Source organism: Eufriesea mexicana, unplaced genomic scaffold (genome assembly GCF_001483705.2).
Source record: "Eufriesea mexicana isolate 0111107269 unplaced genomic scaffold, ASM148370v2 scaffold221, whole genome shotgun sequence".
NCBI classification, from domain to species: domain Eukaryota; kingdom Metazoa; phylum Arthropoda; class Insecta; order Hymenoptera; family Apidae; genus Eufriesea; species Eufriesea mexicana.
The window spans coordinates 116408-132841 of NW_016908377.1; the positions used below are offsets into that span (position 1 = coordinate 116408).

Sequence of the window (16434 nt, forward strand, 5' to 3'; positions counted from 1 at the left end):
CAATAAATTCGGGAGAGAGGGCTTCAGAAGGAAAATAATATGAGATATTGATCGTATTTTTAGTTCCTTACTGATATTCTTTTTGTCACTTTATGTATTAACATTTTTGATGTGTTCAGTCTGTTGAATCGTCAAATTGTAGATTGAATTTAACGCGATGGCTCAATGAGGAATTCATAAAATTAAATTTCTATTATCGAAAATAATGAAATAATTATTTGTACACGGTAATACCAATATACGAGAAATGTAGTGTTTTATGTATCTTCTAAAAAATTTTGAAAATAATTTAGCACAGTTCGATCACGTAATTTAACGAGGATTGACAAGTGATATAATGAAGAATAGTTCTATTTATATAAAGTTACTTTCTCTCTTGTGCTAATAATTTAACAAATGCAAGGAATTTTAATGTAATACAACGAGTTACTTTATGTATACGATATAATATTACATACATTATGTTACACTACGTATTATCACTATAGAAATATGTTAGGGAATAGCCTCGACTGTATACTGCCTTAACAGTGTAAAATACGACGTCGCTGTGCTTAAAACCTGCAATAAACAAAATGGAGGAAAATCTTGCTTTTCTTAAATTTATTTTACTCAAAAGGCATACGAGTTGAATTGAAATTCGATTGCGTTTCATAAATTTTCATGTATCTTTCTCTGTTTCAGAGAATTCGAGATACAATGGCACCAAATTTGCTTTATTTAAATTTGATCCATTACGAGAAGTGGAAACAAAGGTGAGAAATTGTTATTACATTATCAACATGCCATACCTTAATATATAGAAAATAGTACTATACGTTACGTAACTCTTCAATTATGGAATTTTATTTCTGAAATGTTTATCTGGATGCATAATTAAAATCAAGCCACCATGAACTTACTGAGCACGTATAAAACGTAATAGTTTTAAATTTGTATGAAATAACGGTAAATTGTTTGAATTGGATTATTTAAAATATCAATAATTAAAATTGCGCTTACAAAAATAAAAATTTTAGGTAGTTTTGAAATACGTTTCTTACATTGGTATATGTTTTTAGAGATATAGTAAAGAACCCTTTTCCAGTTAAGCAACAGGGCACACCGGATCTCATAATAACAAGTGTCAAGTCCTTTCGCATCATTCTTCCGCTCGTGGTCATTGGCAATAATGACCAAAGTCCTCTGTACGCTGCAGTGGCTATGCTCGTACTTTCATATAGGATGCAGTCGCAGCTGTAGGTAAACATCAGTAACTGGCATAAGCACATTAATATGCGGAAACTGAAGATGAAACGAGTTCTAGTAGGTGCACCTGCCTGTAAAAGGTAACGTGCATTTAATTGTGATTATTTAATATGTAAATAATATAATAAAATATCAGTAATAAATACATCATATACTTATTATTAATAATGATATTCTAATATTGATAATAATTGTATTATATATTAATAATAATTATTATATATTCAATGGTAATTATATAAATGATATAATAAAATATCAGTAATAAATATATTATATAATTATTATTAATAATGATATTCTAATATTGATAATAATTATATTATATATGTAGAGTCACACAGTCTCTACTCGCTGGAGAGTACCTCGGAATACTCAAATTCACTGCGGTCTGTATTTTCTATTCGATTCTCAATAACGTGTAACTCTCGCGATCACAACTCTCGGTCTCGACTCTCTCAAGGACTATCACACTGTCTAATGACTCTCTCGAAACACTCCTCTATCTTCCAGAGCGGGCCCTTTTAAGCCCGTCTGGAAGGCAACAGCCTCCCTCGAAGGAGGAGAAAGCTCCCTCCACGTAACGCTTTGGGGTGGAAAGGATTCCTCCTTCAGGTTAGGCTCTCCGAAGGGTCACCCACGCAGGGACCCTTCCCGAGAGGTGCCCACGGACGCGTCACCCCCGGTTTACAATGGGAAAAACCGGGGTTGAGCGAGGCTACCTCACATGGCCTGGCCCCAACTTCCCCAGGCATCTGGCCGCCAGACGCTAACGGGGCCTCTATACCTGGGGAAGTCAAAAAATATCCTACATATATTAATAATAATTATATATACAAATGCTTATACAATATTGTAGTACTATAATATGATACATAGTATCATTTTCATTAGAATATTATAATAGCATCGTCTCATCTCTTGACAATTTTTTATCTTTTTTACTAAAAATTCTTTAAATTCTTTAACGATTTATTGTGAAGCAGATTTTGGAAAATACGAACGAATTAAGAAATTGAACGAGTGATGTAGTTACAATAAATTTTGGACTTAGTAAATTTGGTTCAACTATTAAATTAACTTAACTTCAAAAAATAGTATGGGTTTTAATTACAGAAATACCTAAGGAAAACGTTAATAATTTATATTGGCATATTATGCTAACCACTAGTATTTGGTATCCGTCCAGACAAATTAACAAACTGAACATTAACACCTGCTGCAGAATGACCAAATTGAACACCTCATCGAGCTTTGCGCAATAAGCTATAAGCATTTGATGCTGTCGAATATGCTTCTTAAAAGTAGCGTAACATTCGTTCACGAAGCACGTGAACGATGAATTTACAATTTGTATGTCATTTTTCTCCCGTTTCTCTTTATTCTTTAAGTCCGTCGTGTTGGCCATTCTGTATTGCAATACCCGAAATTGTCCAGCGACGTGTAGATTTATTATACAAAGGGTATTGTCGAAGCAGAAATAACATATTCCAAGATGATACAAGGCTAAAACCTGTGAAAATATAAATATTTCAATGATCTTCCATTAGATTGTCCAATCAATTAATTTGTGATATTAATATTCATTATATCATACCAATATTGGGTGTCCCAAAAGTAATTTTGACAGAAAACACAGTTTTTTAATTAACAATTGTAAATATTGCTAATTACGGGGAAAGAATTATTTTTTCGTCTAGCGTTCCATTTTTAATAACTCTGAATTGTCATGCTGTTTTTTTCTTCTGTTGGCAACACTTCACCGCACAAATGGTGCAAAATTCAAATCTTGCGTGAATCTTGGGACACTCCATATTAATATTAATATTAATTTGTCTGATATTTAAAATTATATTATCATTCTGTGAGATTTCCCACGAGTTAGGATAATGCTTTAATAGACTGACAAAATAGCAGTACCTGTATAACAAATGATATTTCATAATATGGCGTCATGCTTAATGGTAAGTTAACCCACATGTTGAATGGAAGTATCCTGTCTGATTCGTTTTTTCCAATATTTGCTGAAATAAAAGCGTAGTTATCTTCGTTTCACAAGTTTCCTAAGTTTAAAAATGCATGCATGTAAAATAGCTTACAAATAATCAAGAATATTGCCCATTTTTGAAAAATCCTTTTCTTAAAATACTTTCGAAATTTTCTAATTATTAATTTGAACTCTAAGCTCAAAGAAATTTATTTTATTCGGAAGTTATGTACGTTTCTTTTCCTTTTAAATTCTTTTTCTTTAAACTTGTACGAAATTGTAAATGTTTATTGAAATTAAATAGAGACGACGGTGTCGGTCGTGGATATTAATATTTAAATCAATATATCAAATATTAATGTAACAATATTATTGCACAGGGGAAAAAATTATCGACGAAATATTATAATAATTTATAATTATGTCTACTCTTTTGTACGATACCCGTTCACACGTTTACCCTCAATGAATTCTGAATTGCAACTAACTTATTCAACTACTTTGTTATTTCTTCTTTCATACATTACATAAATATACACAGTCACATTTCATTCATTATACGTATACTCGATTCATTCATTCTTTATTAAAAAAATTACTCACATTTACATTAATATACAAATGATAGTTGCCTGACAGGAAAGTGTAAAGATACAAATAAAGAAGGTACATTTCTGTTTGCAGCCCATAACGATATCTTTTTCATAGTCGTCGTAGTCAGCGTGCAAAAATTTTCGTTTTAAGTACAAGATTGAGCAAAATAAATCCTCCTTATGTACAAATAAAATGAGTACCTTGAAGAAAGATATTGCTATCGACAATACATTGCATGCTATATAAAGACAGGCCTATGAACACGCAAATACCAAATATTAATACATGTATCAATATATCCTAGAATAGAGAGAGTCAGCATTTTGAGAACCTCTGCTCAACAGTGTTAATATTATCCCAAGAATCTTTAACGAAGTAGGATACCTACATCGATTTATTATCAATTCACTTACACCAAAATCACCCCACGAGTGGTACAATTCCATGATCTCTACCCAGATACAGAAGAGGATCGCGGCAAACGTGTAAATCAGCATGATGTGCCTGAGACGTTGCTCAGACCGGTTGGTCGCCATCCATAATCCGACGAGTTTCATAAAAATCGACGTCAGGCTGATGGATACGTCGTCGATCTTAAAACTCATATCGTACTGTTATTAATCGACCTGATACCTTAGGATATTGAACTCGTGCACTCGTGGACGGTTTGTATCGATTATTGCAACGTATCGGCAACGATTAGCCGCTTTGAACTGTCCCTTATTCGCTGATCGGCCACTTTGTAATTATTTTATATTACCATTCGTGCACGACCATTTTCAAGATAAAGAAAGATACGGAAAGGAAAGGAAGAAAATAGTAGGGCTCGATCGCGATACGCTGGAGAACTGTTCCTCGTTCCAGCCGAGCGATTCGTGGGTAGGATCGATAGGTTATACATGACTCCCTGGATCACAAAGCTCTCTGTGAAATTGAAGCACTGTCAACAGCTGCGTCGCTGAGCTAAAAGGAAACTTAGCTCGTTAAGTGTGGCACATTAAGAAAAATTTACCGTGATTTACTTGGGAGAGGGAGAGCCTATAGTGGAAGAATGATCTCGCGGTAGGCTGAGAGATCTCTCGATGATCATTCAGTACAGTGGATTCATTCGTGACGTGATTTGGTGTCGTGCTAATACGAACCGAGATGTCGAAGGAGAAGAATATAATTTTTATTTCTTACTATGCTGGATTATGATAGTAATAACGAAGTATCTGGATTTTGTCGATAAAGAAAGCTTTTATTTTTGTGTTGCCAGTAGTATAACTTTTGCAGACAATAGAACATATTAATTCGTAATTTGGTTCATTAATTATTCTTCGATCAGGGTTTCAACGTTGTTCCTTAGCAATGTGAAGTACGATACTGCAGTACTCAAAATCTGGAAGATGTAGAGAAATAATTTTTCTCTTTACAGTGATATAAGTAATAATTTAGTTTTAATATTAATATCAATTTCATTCTAAAATTATTTAATTCTAATAAATCCTCGAAGATTTAGGGATCCTATTTTTATATGTGATTCGACAGATGTTCGGTAAGAATTCAATGTTTTTTAATTAATTACTATATGTAAAATTTAAAATTATATACAATAAGGTCTTTCCAGTTATTGTATAAATTGAGAAAACATAATTACTACTATCGAATAGTTGGAAGTAATCAAGGAACAAGTTAATGGTATCTGTGTGTTATAGTTACCGAAGTGTAAGTTTCCAGTGACACAGGGAAAAATCCGTTCGCAGTTAAACAACAAACTCGTCTAGACCGCATGATCACCATTATCAGATCGTTTCGAAGCTTTTTCCCAGGTCTATTCATTGGCATAATTGTCCATAACGCTGAATATGCTCCAATAGCGATGTTATCGCTGTGCTCCATCACACAATTGCAGCTGTAGGTGAACGTAAACAACAAACACATCGCACCGATTAAAAGAAAGATGAAACTGGCGCGTCTCGTAGTTGGTCCGTTTGCCTAAGAGAAACAATATTTGAAAGAAAGAACGTGTGTCTATCTAAAAATGGAGGTATTACTCTAGTGGACGCATATGGTTAACTCTGCTATAAAGCCATCCACGTATTTGGATTTTCATTTAACTTTCTCATTTATTTGTCATCGTATTTTATTAGTATATTATTACAGCAACTGATAATGTGAGTAAACAATTATATTTTTTTATTTCAGAAGTACACGAAATTTTGGTTACTGGATGTTAAAGAATCTTAAGGTTCCGCAGTAATATATATTTAAAGCATTTTTGCAAACTTTTTTAGAGATTTGGAGCGATCGAGATGGAAATGTGACACTAAAGGATTTGTAATTTTTAAATCATTTTTATACATAATTTAAAATATTATCGTATAAAATATTTTATAAAATGGCGCAAGGTAAAATATTACGCAAATCACGATTTAATTTTTAAGGCTTTTTTGGCAATAAATATGTTTACTGTGCGTGAAATACTAACCAAAAATACTTGATAACCAAACAGGCAAATTAACAAACTGAATACCAATACTTGTATAAGTATAATCATCGTGTACACTGTCTCAAGCTTATCGCAAATATTGATGAGTGCCTGATGATCTCGAATGTACTGGTTAAGTTTCTTGTAAAATCTGTGTATTCGCTTCATCAACATCGATTCTGACTCTTTGTAGCTTATCTGAGTTTCTGTGTTGCATAATGTCGTTAACCTGTACTGAAGTATACGAAACTGGCCTGCCAAATGTATAGCCATGACACAGAAAATATTATCGAAGCAAAAATAACAGATCCCGACGTAATACAAATTCATTATCTGAAAAAAGTAAAAATTATTCCCTTCCTTTTAAGCACTACAAGAAATCTAGTCAAATAAAAACAGTAATACGTATAAAGAAGTATTTGAGATACAACTATTATTTATAAGATGTACACTTTGATTCTTCTTATATAAGTTTCATGTAAATAAACGTTTCACAATAGTATAGAAATAGTTATATGCCTTCTTCGGTATAAAAATAGCAGTACGCTTTCTTAACCTTGGTTTAGATGGATAGATCGTCAACAGATCAGTATCGGTGGTACAACCGAGAAGTTGGTGATTCTACGTGAAAAAAGCAAATCGAAAATAAAGAATAAAATTTTTTCATTCGAAGTCTCATTGTCGAGAAAATCGACTTTGAATATTCATCGAGTGCGCGTGTATTTCATTAGCTATGGCGGACAGACCATAGGTAGTTCAGCGTATTAAGCCAAAGTTAAGTGCACGTGTACTCAGTGAATATCCAAAGCCGATTTTCTCGACAACGAAGCTTCGAATGAATACAAAAAATTGTATTCTTTATTTTCGATTTGTTTTTTCACGTAGAATCACCAACTTCTCGGTTGCACTACCGTTGCTGGGATACCCTGTACACTATACTACGTACGGATTGATTCTAAGCTGTAAAAATTGAGGCCAGTGATCTCCAATCTGGTTCATCTCACGTGTGAGCCAATTACTAAAATTTTATTCTAAAATATAAAAAATATATTCTATTTTTACAAATATAGCAATTAAAAAATTATTGTAATTTTGATCGATTTATGAAAAAAAAGAGATAATTATAATGGTTCTAATAATTATTCTTTTATTTAAGTATCTAGGGGAAAGAAATTGATGCTCGATTAAATAGGCAAGTATTGCAAGTTTTAAATATTCCTAGGATACATTTAAAAATTTCTGTCGAGGAATTCTGGTAGGAATAATTGATGCACTTAATTGAACTACGAACGTTTTAATTTTATGGGAATCTCAGATAACGCATTGACGCAAATCATTGTATAATAAGATTTATCATATTCAGTAAGCGACTGTCTGTACAAAAATAGGTAATTGAATTGACAATTGCTAGAAAGGCTAGGAAAATTTAGTGTACCTGAAAAATAAACATTATTTCGTAGTAAGGTGACACTGATAACGGCAATTTTAGCCACATATTGAATGGAAGCACCCTTTCAGATTCATTTCTCCTAGCATGTTCTGTAACAAAGGTATAAGATCATTTACTTTCGTCCATGGCACACTTTTCCCTTCGAATTTATAAATTATTTGCTTTTACATGTACGTTAATTATTCTATTACTTTAGTATTCTATTATTATTATTATTATTTTTATTATTATTATTATTATTATTATTATTCCATTATCGTATCCCAATTTTTTTTATTGTGTTTCCTAGATATTTTTAGAGGAATAATAATTCTCACACTCAATTCTGAAATATATCATTGGAATATATGTATCGATAATCAAGAATTTCTCAACGTAGTATCTTGCCATGTATTTACGCGTTTATTTTTATAAACGAGATTCTGATGTATTAGGAATATTCTAGACAAAAGGACCTTCACGATAAAATACAAATTGAACAGAATATTCGAACTTACCAAAGAACGGTGTTATTATGTAGCATAGCATGGCACATATGCCAATAAGAGAAACTCCGGAAACGAAAATGGTACAGATTTTCTTGCAACTGCTCAAAATTTCTCTCTCATGGAAATCGTAGTTGACATTCCAGAAATGTTGCTGCATGTACATAATCAGACCGAGAAATTCCTCTTGGTGTGCTATTATGATAAACACCTTGACAACAGACATCGTCAGGCTTAAATTGTTGCTCATAATATATAGAACATCCTGCAAAATAATTAATAACCGAATTTAGTAATGCACTATAAATTATCATACAGCGTTAAATAGCAAAATTAATGTTCAAATTTGTTTCTATCCATTTATTTTTATCTATTACTATTTATTTCATATCCCCTGCTATATTAAAATATTTCCATCGATTGCCTGCAGAATTTACTGTATTAAAGGTACCCTATTACTGAACAAATGTATAGTGTAATTTGTTGTTCAATTTCAGTAATTTTTTAATAAGAAAATCTAAGATCTTTTACACAGACAGACATAGATACCGGATACTCATCGACATACGGATTAAAATGTCAACGATGCTGCACTGAATTTTTATAATACTATTAGCTGCACTGATCTAACGCTCACAGTGTTCCCACGCGTCGTGAATGTCGAAGTTGTTTCCTTCTTAGGAACGCGTGGGGTGCTCTAGACGTTTTACGGTCGAGAGCTGTTAATTTTGTTTCGTTATCCAAATGTTAACTTATTTCATCTTTTACTCCTTTCCTCGGAGTCGCGATTCTAACACCTTGAAGGATCGAATATGACTGACTGAAAGTTTGGACTAGACTGCTTGAGAGCTGAACTAGACTGCTTGAGAGCTGGAATGTGACTGCTTGAGAGCTGGAATTTGACTGTTTGACTTTTTTTCCGCTATTCGGTTCCTCGCCTTGGCATGTCGAGGATGCACGCTGATTGGTTATTTAGAGAAATGTTAATTTCCCAATCAGCGGTATCCTAAATGTTGTGATCACCCCTTTCATGCGTCCTTGGTGCATCTTCTTTCGGTAAAGGTGAGACAATACCTGAACGGGCGTGAGGTCACGGGTTTTACCCAAGGGTTACGGTGTTCGTTCAGGTCCGATGCGTCGGTAGTTTGTTACCCTTAGCGAAACTTCAGGATGGCCCTTCAGAATTACCGAGGTTTGTAACACGTCTTTTGGCTATTGAGCGTGGACGAAATTAAGATTTGAAAGAACATTAATTTCATTGCCCCCCCCAATATACCTAGAGCCCAACTCTAAAATAGTCTATCTTTACGATCGTGTTATAAACCTTAGAAATACCGACCTCACGGCTCATTTAGCGATGCCAAGGCGGGATATTCCATCTGCACCGCGTAACACACAGAATTTCGTGCAATGTAATTTAATTTTATAATAATAATTACAATATAACTTTATAATAATTTAGTTTTATAATAATACAAGCGCGAAAGAATTTACTTACGCCATTATAGTAATACGTAAAATATAAATCTCTGCCACAGATTAAAACAGAAACAATTAAACAGAAGACCAAAAGGCTACGCAGCAGCTTTCTTCGACAGTCGTCCACTGGATCGTTATCTTCCCAAAGACCGATATTCTTTAAAAAGAAGCTTGACAAGTTTATCGATACATCGACGTAGATTTCCGTTTTCATGCTGATTGCTAACTGTCTCAAGCTTGTCCCTCATCTATTATTGTCAGCGTAGGATTCGCACAACTACAGAGGTAGCTATAATTTACCGATTCTTTTTATTTATCATTCCGTAGTGTTCCGTATCTTTCTCCCTGTCCACGTGAGAGTTTTTGTCAAAAGAAATTTTCGAATGGCGTAAAACAGGAGAGTAATTGCTACCTGTCGGTGGAGACGAGGCAAACGAGTAGAAGCTTGACTGTATACTTCATTGTTGACGGATGTCTACTGTATTATTAACAGGATATGATGGCTATCACGATCACTCTCTGAACTTGGTCACTGACTGTACACTCCGATGTCAGACGTCGTTTTAATCCTATGGGGAACTTTGTTAAATGGAGTACAAGAGATGTTGGGCTGTTGGCCGTAGAAGGAGGAAGAAGCAGAGGGTGAGTTCGAAAGTTTCGATCGGTGCGATTACTGCTTGCTAATTTGTTTCAAGGAAATATAATCGAATATGGAATTAAAGAAACGAAGACTCAGCTTACAAGAATTAGTTTTCTTCAGTTTTCACGTGACTCTAGGATTAAGAAAGACTTTCGTGAAATTTAAAAATTGTCAAAGATTATGTCGATTTGCCAAGAGGATATTAACACATCTAGTTAGACGAGATAGACCAAATACGAATTTTGCAAATTTTTATGGAGACTTGTGGTGAGAATAGGTGATGTGGTTGAAACTTGCTTCATTTATTGATAACTTGTGACCAGTACAATGGTGAACAAGTGAAGTAAATTCTGGAATATTATTGGCCATGTATTTAGCTGTCCTTGATAAGAAAATCTAGTTTATTAATTTCCTTTCTTAGAAGACTAATATATAATTTTATTCTGCAACAAAATTCCGAATACTTGAAATCCATGAGTTGGTTCGGGGTTGTTGCCATTAATTACATTTCATCCGTATCTTCCACGTGATTCTTCAACAATGTAAAGTATGACACCGATGTACTTAGAATCTGTGAAAAATTGAATGAATGTTTTTAATTTTTCCAATGATTTCCTTAAACGAACTCAGGTATAATAATAACAACTGTTGCATTCCTATTTGAAAATAACGAAACACTATACACGTACTGTGTATGTAACGAACATAGGATTGCAACATAATTTCGTGGCTCAGTGTATAAAAATGATCGGTGATTAATTATTAATCACGATTATTAACTACGGTTATCGCGTTTTTTAAACGGCGTATACAGGGTGTCCCAGTAATGGTAGTACAACCGAGGAGGCGGTGATTCTACATGGAAGAACAAATTCATGTAGAAAATAAAGAATAAAATTTGTTCATATTGCAGTAAAATAAAAAGCAGATCGAAAAGAAACTACAACTACAGGCGGGAATCGAACTTTCGGTTATCGCCGTTAGGCCACGAGGCCACTTGAAAACTATAAATAATAAAACTAAAATAAGATAGTTAACACTTGAAAATTAAAATAAATCTATATTTAAAAAAGTAATAAAGATTTAATCGCAAATATCTCAAAAACAATTGAGCAGTTGCGGCTATAGTGATATAATACTTCAACTGCATGACGAAATCTACAAACTTGCAAAGTTTCAACTAAATCGGTGACCCGAAGAACATTCATTCTCCTTGTAAGTCAAAGTTAAGTGCACGTGTACTCAGTGAATATTCAAAGTCGATTTTCTCGATAATGAAACTTCGAATTAAAAAATTTCATTCCTTATTTTCGATTTGTTTCTTCATGTAAAATTACCATTTCGGTTGTGCTGCCATTGCTAGGACAGCCTGTATACGCCCAATCTCGGAAACGAAGTAATTATTATTTAGAAGTACACATACAGAAATTAACATTGCTCACCCCTGTATAGGTCTCCAAAGACACAGAGAAGAATCCATTGGCTGTTAGGCAACACGGTGCTTGAGACCTCATGGCGACGAGTATCAAGTCCCTTCGTAACATTTTTCCATATTTGTCCATTGGTAAAATCGACCAGGAGTTTTCATAAGCGGATGTAGCCACGTTCATGCTGTCGTGTATCAAACAGTCGCAGCTGTACGTGAACATCAGCAGCTGACACATGCAACCCGTTATGTGGAACGTGAAAATAATGCGATTTGCAAGAGAGATACCTTCCTGTAACATTATAATGTAATTATAAAATGATTATTGTAGTATCGCAAGTTTTCCACTGCATGTACAAGTAGCTTTACGAAAGTCAGCGAGGGTTCGAGGGCCAGGTCAGTCGGAAAAACTCTGGGTGATGCGTCAAGCTCTTAGCACGACCATATTTGGTCATGTTGGGGAGGCATTGGAAAACGCGTGCAGGGTGTGCATAAAAGGACAAGAACGTTCTGAGTTAAGAGAGTTGTCGATTAGGGAGTTATCGAGTTGAGAGTTGTCGATGAGTGTGTTGTCAGTGAGTTGTTGTCGAAGTTAGTTGAGATAGTTATCGAAAGAGAGCTTTTGTCGAGAGCAGGGGTTGTCGAGTTGAGAGTTGTCGATTAGAGAGTTGCTAAGTCAGTGGAAAGTTGTCGAGTTGAGAGTTGTCGAAGTTGGTTGCCAGAATTGTTGTTGTTGCTAATAATTGTGAGTTGCTAACAATTGTGAGTTGTAATAGGAGAGTTGCTGCAGAAGTTTAGGTTGAGCGATGTGATAAGTTGAAATAATTCGTAACTTTATCATTACTCACATACTCTATCACTGTCAATTTAATAAATATATATGTGGGAATGGAATAAGTGTGGCTCTGGGAAATGTCGAGTGTGTCTGGACTTAGAATGAAAGTGACCATGTGTGCAAGGATGGACTGCAAGGATTATTTATGGTAGAGTGGAGCGAAAGTTTAAGGATGCGTGCAGAGTGGTTGAAGTGCCTGGCCCACCGAGGTTGCGTGAGAAAGGAGCATGACTGGGGAAGAAAGTCCGGGTATGAATGAGGAGGATGAACGGTTTAAATAAGGGTGCAGGGGCGCGGGCGAGGACAGTCCTTCACGGTCTTCAAGATAGCGTCTAACAAGTAAAAGTCGAGCGTACCCGTAGCGAGTCTTTAGTTTCGTAGTCGATAATATAAGCATAAGTTTATTGTATTTTAAGAAGCAGTAAAGCAACGTTACTTTAGCCAATCCACACACCCCGATCCTAGATATATACCACCAACAAATCGTCTCTACATTATTATTAAACTCAAGTAGCAGACAGGGAAAGAAATAGAATATTGTTTCCTGCAGCTGTATGAACCTTGTCTTGTTTCCTTTTCAATGGCAGAACTAGCAAAACAATTAAAATATTTGATTTTAGGTCTGTTTATTTTTGCAGTCATTTATATACTGACTTTTTGTATGTAGTTTCTGTTCTCTAATTATTTTCAATTATTGTTGCGTTATCTTTAGGCACACATTAGAAAATGTTATTCTTAGCGATAAAATGTAATTAGGATTGTTGTTATGCGTTGTTAACCATTTGACTGCCACGCCGAAATCACATGTTTCCCTCGGGATGCCACGGAAGTGCACTGCTAGATGTAAGATTTGTTCTAATACTTTATTGATGTTCTAATAAATATTTTTAATAGTTCAGTGGGGCATTTTTTGTTTCAAAGTATCTTCTAATTAGCGGTTATATTCAAAATGCACTAATTGTCAATTTTCATTCAATATTGTTCAATGTAGTTCAAGTAGTTCAAGCGTTCCAGTCACCAATGACTACCATGGCGTCACAGGAGAAACCGTGGCCGGTCATATATGACCAACGTGGAAATCAAAGTGTTAAAGGGAACGAAATTAATATAAAAAGGTATTAGCTGTTGAAAAGATTAAAATTTGTTGAGGTTTATATTAAAAGGTTGAAAAGATGAAATTTTTAAAAAATTTTGTTACCCAACAATGCAAGTAAAATTAATTGAGAAGATAGACATAGACAGATTTACTAACCATTAGCACCAAATATCCATCGAGGCATATTAATAAACTGAAGAGTGACACCTGTCCAAGTGCAATTATGCTAAATACACTATCGAGCTTTTTACAATATTCAATTAACGCCTGATGTTCTTGAATGCAAGTTCTAAATGCTTTATATTTCTCTATGCTGTACAATGATGTTCCTAAAGATTCATACATATTTGCAAATCTGTATTGCAAAATACGGAACTAACTAGCAGTATGCAAATTTATCAGGCATAAAAAATTGTCGAAGCTATGATAGCCTATCCCAACTTGATAAGTACACAGTACCTGTGAAAATGCAACAGACGAGAATTTTTATTTTCACGATGATTTAATTTCATTAGAAATATACTATCTTGTCCATCGATGTAAAATTTTCAATATGATTAATTAATTATGTATTAATAATTATATATATATTAATACATTCGATTTTAATTTGACAAGCAAATACCCTACGAGTTATCAAAACGAATTCAAAACTCGCTATTTTTATCTTTATTTATAGCCGAATACGTTCGATGATTAAAATGATGTTTCATACCTGTACAAAAAATACTATTTCAAAGTATGGCGATTTGTACATTGATTCATCCAACCACATATTAAACGGAAGTATCCACTCTGATGCATTCTTTCCATGATTCGCTGAAAAACATTTGAATGTACTTTCTATTTCGTTCTTATTGTTTCGATTTCATTACAAATTTTTAATGACTGCAATATTCATAAAATAATTTTCATTGCTCTTTGTTACTGTCATATTTATTTATTTTTCCAAATTCCACTTAAGATTTTTATGATTCCAAATTAAAGACACTTCGAGTCCCGCGTGATTAATAATTTCCTTCATTTTTCACAGGTGGAGTAAATGACTCACCTAGAATGGGCCTCAGCACGAAACCAGTGGTTGTTCCCTGAACGAAGAAAGTAAAGGTGCAAACGAGGAATATACAAGTACGTTTACAGTTATCCATAATCTTCTGTTCGTATGGGTCATAATTCGAGTGCCAAAAGTTAGTTTCTGGATAATTAATTAGCTTTAGTAGCTTCTCGTTTTTTACAAACAAAACTATCATCTTTACTATAACAAGGATTACAGAGAGAACGTTGCATGCTGTATAAATAGTATCCTGCAATGAGAAAATCGTCAGCACGACTACCAAGATTTGTCACTCAAAATTCGTCTACGATAATCACAAGTGAACACAAGGTAATTGCACCTTTCTTGATTGATTCTTCTGGCAGCCAGGAGTGATTGATGCGATATCGCTTCATAATTCCTGATTTGAAGTCTCCCGCGTGTATGCTACATTCAGAACAGCTGTTTATTTTAAACATCTTTGTAATTTCTGCTCTTTTGTGTGAAAGGAGACAGGGGAGGATGTGACGGGTCGATGAATTATGCTCGCTATCAGAGGGACGGTGCATGATCAGCCACAACGATGATGCTTTACTCGTGTGACAGTTCAGCGGTACTGTTGACTGGGTGTACTCGAAGAATACAGTGAAGAATTTAATCACACGATCTTGAACCTGGAAAATGGAACTTGGATAGACTACTTACGAATTGGTGCGTAAGGATGATTTCTTGTTTCAACTATGTATTTATATTTAATAGCGAATGGAGCAGTTACCTGTTGGTGAGATTGTAATGCATGCTTGTTCCTCGCGATGATTTGCAAGTCCGGAGATTTGGAATTATTAAGAAAAATGTGTATTTTATACGTTGATAATTGTTATACAGATAGTTTTAGAAGTGTCGATATTATACAGCTTATACGGTACACGTAGTACACTAGGCATAGTATACTACATGCACATTCGAAGTGAGTGGGGATTAGTATAATTTATGACACATGTGACTATTTTTAGTTTAAAGAGAATTTTGGAGTCATTTGTAAGGGGTCCTCCCACAGAGTCGTTGATGTCTTGGTGTTGTTAGAAGGGACGAAAGGAAAAGGAAGGGGTGCGTTTCGTCCTCGGGCCTGCTAGTGGACTGATCGGTAAGGCTACACTAGCAGGCCCTTAGACTGGGATACTATTGAAAGATCGGGAAGTTATATATATATAGGAATTGGAGGTTTCCTGAGGACTTGTGAGAAAATCCTCAAATATCCTTAGACCTGGAATCCATCTAACGACGAGGGTGAGAACTACCGCCACAATATTTTTACTGAAATTTGACTACTTACGAAAGAAATTAGTATTGTGACACGTCCTGTTTAAAGAATTGCATTATAAGCACTATAATAGTAGGTATACTATTTTTCAAGTGGGAAAGGTACTTAAATTTGATTAATACGTTAAGTGCCACAACGGTCTCCAGGGACTGGCGCTAGACTTTCCGTTCGGGTTTAGCTGGAACTCAGGGACCAGCCCAAACTAGGACTAAAAGGTGCTAATTTTTAGTGTGAAATTCTTCGCCATCTTTGGACCTCACGTTTGGGAATTCTTGTTATAACAATTAGTACGGTATCTCCGAGTTTTATGAACACTCCTCCCGTTGTCGGTGGCTCACTTGACGAGTTTGGGCCTAAATGAATCGACAAG

The 16434-nt window shown here is 34.7% G+C and overlaps 3 protein-coding genes across 3 annotated transcripts; all 3 read right to left on the reverse strand.

Moving 5' to 3' along the window:
- Positions 1–495: 495 nt before the first annotated feature.
- LOC108555652 (uncharacterized) lies at positions 496–4434 on the reverse strand. The gene is made up of 6 exons (XM_017911429.1): positions 4243–4434; positions 3855–4083; positions 3169–3293; positions 2414–2761; positions 1044–1319; positions 496–561 (listed from the first exon to the last, which is right to left on the reverse strand). The coding sequence occupies exons 1-6, from the start codon at positions 4432–4434 to the stop codon at positions 496–498; spliced, it is 1236 nt and encodes a 411-aa protein (XP_017766918.1).
- A 707-nt stretch (positions 4435–5141) lies between these two features.
- LOC108555653 (odorant receptor 49b-like) lies at positions 5142–9927 on the reverse strand. Its single transcript, XM_017911430.1, has 6 exons — positions 9733–9927; positions 8247–8499; positions 7735–7838; positions 6300–6632; positions 5531–5806; positions 5142–5210 (listed from the first exon to the last, which is right to left on the reverse strand). The coding sequence occupies exons 1-6, from the start codon at positions 9925–9927 to the stop codon at positions 5142–5144; spliced, it is 1230 nt and encodes a 409-aa protein (XP_017766919.1).
- Positions 9928–10855: 928 nt separating this feature from the next.
- On the reverse strand, positions 10856–15222 carry LOC108555654 (odorant receptor 49b). The gene is given in 6 exon segments (XM_017911431.1): positions 10856–10924; positions 11796–12071; positions 13867–14169; positions 14426–14529; positions 14762–15014; positions 15082–15222. Coding segments are annotated over 6 exon segments (1146 nt in total).
- Between the last annotated feature and the right edge of the window lie 1212 nt (positions 15223–16434).